The sequence below is a fragment of the Helicoverpa armigera genome, chromosome 15 (genome assembly GCF_030705265.1).
Source record: "Helicoverpa armigera isolate CAAS_96S chromosome 15, ASM3070526v1, whole genome shotgun sequence".
NCBI classification, from domain to species: Eukaryota; Metazoa; Arthropoda; class Insecta; order Lepidoptera; family Noctuidae; genus Helicoverpa; species Helicoverpa armigera.
In genome coordinates this window covers 9,923,848-9,929,728 of record NC_087134.1, presented here as the reverse complement: position 1 = coordinate 9,929,728, position 5,881 = coordinate 9,923,848, and the positions used below count along the sequence as shown (strand labels likewise).

General features: G+C 34.4%; 1 protein-coding gene across 1 annotated transcript; it reads right to left on the bottom strand.

Annotated features, from left to right (window-relative positions):
• Positions 1-273: 273 nt before the first annotated feature.
• Positions 274-2,506, bottom strand: LOC110383517 (uncharacterized). Its single transcript, XM_021344311.3, has 2 exons — positions 1,980-2,506; positions 274-1,860 (listed from the first exon to the last, which is right to left on the bottom strand). The coding sequence occupies exons 1-2, from the start codon at positions 2,185-2,187 to the stop codon at positions 395-397; spliced, it is 1,674 nt and encodes a 557-aa protein (XP_021199986.3). The 5' UTR covers positions 2,188-2,506; the 3' UTR covers positions 274-394.
• Between the last annotated feature and the right edge of the window lie 3,375 nt (positions 2,507-5,881).

Sequence of the window (5,881 nt, the reverse complement as noted above, 5' to 3'; positions counted from 1 at the left end):
AATGGCATGAAATAAATGCTGTACTTATAACTGTCTGACTGTCGGATTCCCCAAAACTATTGAATTAATTCAAATGAATTTGATCTACAGCCTCTATCTATAGGACATCCCTACTTATATAACACCGGTCTACAGCATTTTTGCGCACGGGATATACATACCTTATTTTTATTGCTAATGCACCTAGAAATAAGAATAAGAACAAAAAATTGCTTTGAATTTGCTTTTATGTGTAAAAAATTGAAAAAATCACATTAATGAAAATACGTAAAAAATTGACATAGAGATAATTTATTAAAGCATACAGAACATTTATTTATGAATAATTCTTACAATATGAGTTTTAAAATGGAGTAAATGGAAAAGTAAAACTGTTCTTTTTTAAATATTTAATTTAAAAATGAACAGATTTACTTTTCCTGGCATGTTCAAAAGAAGTTTCTCTTATTAACCCCCAAATATAGTCGCCCATCATACTTTCAGTATACTGGCCTTGGTAACGCCTCTCAAATTCCATTATATCTTGATGGAAGCGTTCTCCTTGTTCTTCCGAAAAAGCACCCATATTACTTTTAAATTTATCTAAATGAGAATGTAACATGTGCATCTTTAGAGACATTCTACATCCGATGATGGAAAAATTTGTAATCATGTCAGTGATGAGCTCTTCATAATTTTCAGCTCTATGGTTTCCAAGAAAACCACGAACTACTGCCTTAAAACTGTTCCAGGCTTTTTTCTCCTCATTGTTAAGTAGCTCTGGGAAAATATCGCAATCCATAATTTTTTTTATTTGGGGGCCTATAAAGATTCCGGCTTTAATTTTCGCCTCTGAAAGCTTTGGAAAAAAACTATTCAGATATTTGAAAGCTTCAGATTCATGATTTAGAGCCTTCACGAATTGTTTAATAAGACCCAATTTAATATGCAATGGCGGCATTAATATAGATTTAGGATCGACAATTGCTTCCCATTTAATATTGGATTTTCCAACTTCGTACTCTGCACGTGCAGGCCAATGTTTTTGGCGGTAGTGAGCAGCATCATTACGACTGTCCCACAGGCAAAGATAACAGGAGAATTTAGTATAACCACCTTGCATTCCAGTCAAAAAACACACCATCTTGAAGTCACCAATAACTTCCCATTTGTATTCCATATATTTGATGGCAGTTAATAGCATTTTAATACTGTCATAATTTTCTTTGAGGTGTACGGAATGTGCCAATGGAATAGATGGAAATTTGTTCCCATTGTGTAGTAAAACAGCTTTTAGGCTTTTTGTTGAGCTGTCAATAAAAAGGCGCCATTCAGTTGTATGACATGGAATACCTATTTCTTCAAATAAACCTTTCACGTCATGACAGAAACAGAGACCATCTTCCTTACTGAAGAAACAAGAAAATTCTTCGTGACGTTTTCTTTGATGAGATATTCGAACATCAGGAGTAAGTAAATTCCGTTGTTTTAATCGCGATGCTAATAACTCTGCTTTACTTTTTGGTAGATTTAAGTCTCTTATTAAGTCGTTGAAATCTTCAGAGTTGATTAGATGTGGTATTTTTGGTTCAGATTCAAGAACGAATTCGGAATGTACGGATACACATGAACTCTGTGATTGATGGCTGCCTTGAGAGAGTAGTTGATTTTCCAGCACAGGTGGAGCAGGCACAGGATTGTTTTCTGTATGTGGTATTGGAGCGGATGACGATGGTAGATTAGGATAAGATGTTTTCCTTGAATTTTTACCTTTAAGTGGATTCACAATGCAAAAATAACAGTCTGTGTGATGATCCCTGGGTTCCCTCCAAATTCTCGGCACTGCAAACTTCATTGCTCTTTTTTCACCTCGGTACCATCCTAAAATAGAACGTAACTACATAATTAAAAGCATAAACAACATTAATGATGTTATAATATAACTTCATTCATGTTAATATAAAATAGTTAATACAATAAAAAAGAGAAAATAAACTCACCGTCCAGAATGTATCTGCACGAGTTACATGACACATGTGGGGCCCATTTCTTGTCTTGATTTTTAACAGGTAGGTGGAAGTAAGCTTGATATGCCTCGCAAATCTTTAAATTTGTACTTAAATCGTATTTTTTCTCCCTTACTTTAATAAATTCGCCACAAATATAGCAAAACGAGTCAGCGTCTCGTCTACAAGTTCTCGAAGCCATTTTGTACAGGTTAATACAGCGAAAACAAAATATGAAACACGTTATTCCTCTGTAATATGCAAGCACATACTGTCGTGCGCGATGAGCGACGCAAGAAACACTACCCCCCCGCCCTCTTACCTCTCCTTCGACAGCGGTAGCGTGCAAAGACGCGACATTAATTCGGCGCGAAAATCAAAAATGATCAAATCGCTATAACATCTTAAAAAGCAAATATTTTCGATTTGTAATCGCACTTTTTTATATATCTTGGCTTATATAATCAGAGTAAATTAAGTAAAAGCCATGCGCAAAAAAAAAAAAAAAATTTGTTGACCGGTGTAATATTATAAAAGTAACTCTGTCTGTCTTTTACGCTTTCACGTTTAAACCACTGAACTTATACTTACATGCCAAGTATGAAATACATATGAAATAGGCTCCTTTTTATTCGGTTACGGGAAGCAGTCACTCTGGGCGCGATTGACTGGAAACCGCTTGTAGTATATGTGTATGACAGTAAATTACCATGAAAAACCACACCAAACACCACCACACAAAAATGGCGGCCAAAATTAAACACACCACTGTCATATTTCACAAACCATTTTTAATAACAAGTACTTAAGGCCTTCAATAGCGGTTAACATACTAAACTTGCCACGAAGCACCAAATTATGTTTTATTCTCAAAACAATGGAGAAATTGCGTAATAAATCACATGGCCGTTCCTAGTTCCCTGGAGAAAATATTATAATTAAAATACAGCTCGTCCAAAACTACTGGCGGGAAGTTGGCTCACTCTTCTGATGGTTTTGATCTATTATCCGAGTTATTATTAAGAACAATAGACTATTCGGGGCGGTTATTAACTGGGCTTCTGATTTGTGCGGATTTTCTGATCAGATTTGCCTACGTAGGAGATATAATCTATTTAAATCTATACTAATATCTGATCTTGGTTTGTTAGTTCGATACTGAAACATTTTTGAGTGTAAAACAACCCCCTTATCGAAGAAGGAAGTAGATCCCGCTGGACGCGGGTAAATCCGCTGACGGAAGCTAGAAGGTATCTACTACATTTAAGACACTTATGTATTTTTATAGCTATTCACGTCTTTATTCTTTTTTATGTATTTTAATGGTTCTGAGCTGTATCCGGTTAGACTGAAAGCCGACCTTAACATAGTTGGGATAAGGCTAGGCAGATGATGAACTGTCATTTATCATGACCACAGAAGTCATAATCTAACAGACAGGTACAAACCTGAACATCAAGCAAGAGTAACATCCTGGAATGTATAATATCCAGTATAATTCGCCAGTTTCAACTAGATTAGTTTGTAGAGAAGCTCATTTTGAACTGAATTACGTAGGTATATAAAACCTAATTCGTATTCCTGGGTTTCGTTTTCGTAATTGCTTATGTAATGTTACATGAATCTCTGTGGTTGATGAGTAGTAGGTGGTTGTAGTTGATGTAATAAATTAAAGTAGGTAAATAAATATACTACATTTCAAGCAATATTCCACTAAGCGTAGTTCTGATCTAGACACACGGCAGTGTGTCCGCCAAGTTCGAGCAAAAAAAGCGACACACCGGCCGTGGGTTATATTACACGAACCATTTCGGGCTAAATTCGACCCCCCTATAACTCAAAATCTATTTTATTTACGCATATCAAATTTCTAGTATCTGTTGAGACCCCCTCACTTATCTAAAATACAAAATTTCATTAATATACCTATTGTAGGTCTTGAGATATTGACGTCAGAAAATCGCTATTTTTACTATACACTCACTGACTGACTGACTGACTCACTCATCAAAAACCTAGACCACTTCCAATGGTCGTATTGACTTGAAATTTGGCATGGAGCTAGGTCTTTATGTCAAGGTAAAGGAAAAAATCTGAAAATGGCCAAGTGTGAGTCGGTTTCAAAATAATGAATTTATTTATACCCCTAAGGAACTAAAACGAACTAAATTTATCTATATTAATATAATATATCTTCGAATGGTACAAAGGTTTGTATTTAGTCAAAGTAAAGTAAAAATCTGAAAACGGCCAAGTGTGAATCACTTTTGAAAATAACGAATGTGTAACTTTGATCCACGAACATAATATATGATAACATGTCATGTCAGTCAGTTGGTAAATCTAGTCATAGTTAATCTAGTTTATTTCTTTGTAAGAAGCATAGTGCATATTCAAAACTTAATAATAAGAAAACAATAAAATAAACAACCTTACAAAAATAAATGAAATCCCACCCAAAACAAAAATGTGAAAGACTGCCAAGTTCGATGGAATGGGAATACTTCGCCTATAAAAGAAGTGAGATCTGAATAAGTACCAAGTTCCATACACATACCTTAGTTAAAAATAGTTACTTTTTAATGATGTTACTTGGCAAGTTTTAATAGAAAATTAAATACTTGATTCATTGCGTTTAGTAGGTTTATAACAAGGTGTGTGAAAACTTGCCAAGTAACATCATTAAAAAGTAACTATTTTTAACTGAGGTATGTGTATGGAACTTGGTACTTATTCAGATCTCACTTCTTTTATAGGCGAAGTATTCCCATTCCATCGAACTTGGCAGTCTTTCACATTTTTGTTTTGGGTGGGATTACTATTATATATCTAAGTACTTTCTGTATTGCTGGTGCAACTTTCTTCCCAGCAACAATCATGGGCAATGGTTATAGTATTGGGGCTGTCTTTTGTCAATTGGGTGTTCTAATGGTGCAAGTTAATTAAATTAGATTAAATAAACGATTTGATAAGTAATCAAATCGTTCATTTTTAAGAAATTTCACTCTTCAATTATAACCTAAGAGAAAAATCAACAAAGCTATTTACATTACATAGATATTTAGAAAAAATGGTTAGTTAATAAACAGCTTCAAACCAAGAACTGCTTACTTAGCCTTAATAAAATAACTTCCTCACCTTTGCATCAAACAATAAATAAAAGAAAACAAAACAATATCATAAAGATAAACAGGATCTACAAAAAACAACGTTCCGTCACGTCATCGCTTTTCAAACTTAATAAAAAAGTTTAGGGACACAGAAATATTACCATACACACAAAATCGCAGGTTAGAAACTTTGACAATACATCATGACGGGGAAAAATAAAATACCTCTACAGCTTTGCGGAGTTCATAACCGGGTAGGTATGTTCACTCTAATTTATTTTGTTTGGCACAGTTTGATTTTTGGAAAACAACCCCTGGGATGTTTCATTAGTTATGTAGTTTCATGTGTATATAGAAATAAATAAAATTGGTGTGTCTGTTTGTGAAATAACTGCTTTTTACGTAGCGCGTTCTTCTCCATAGGAAGCTACTGTTGGAATAGGCAACTAGGATGAAACTATCTATATTTTTGACGTTCATAAGTACTTGCAAAGGTGTAAATCAAATAAAATGATTTGACTTTAACGCATGATTATATGGATGTGTAGGTTTAGCAAAGTTATTACTGTATTATGTTTGTCTATGAATCAAAATTGTTCATAGATCAAAACAATATTTAAAAAAATCCTGTTACTTCCAGCTAATTTCTGAAATGACTGGACTGACTTTGGACGAGCTTTCACTCGCAGATAGCTGATATAACAAGGAGTAGCTCATGCTAGGTGCGAGAAAGTGCGCGGGTGAAACTGTGGGGAACAACTAGTGTTTGACAATATACCTGTGTCA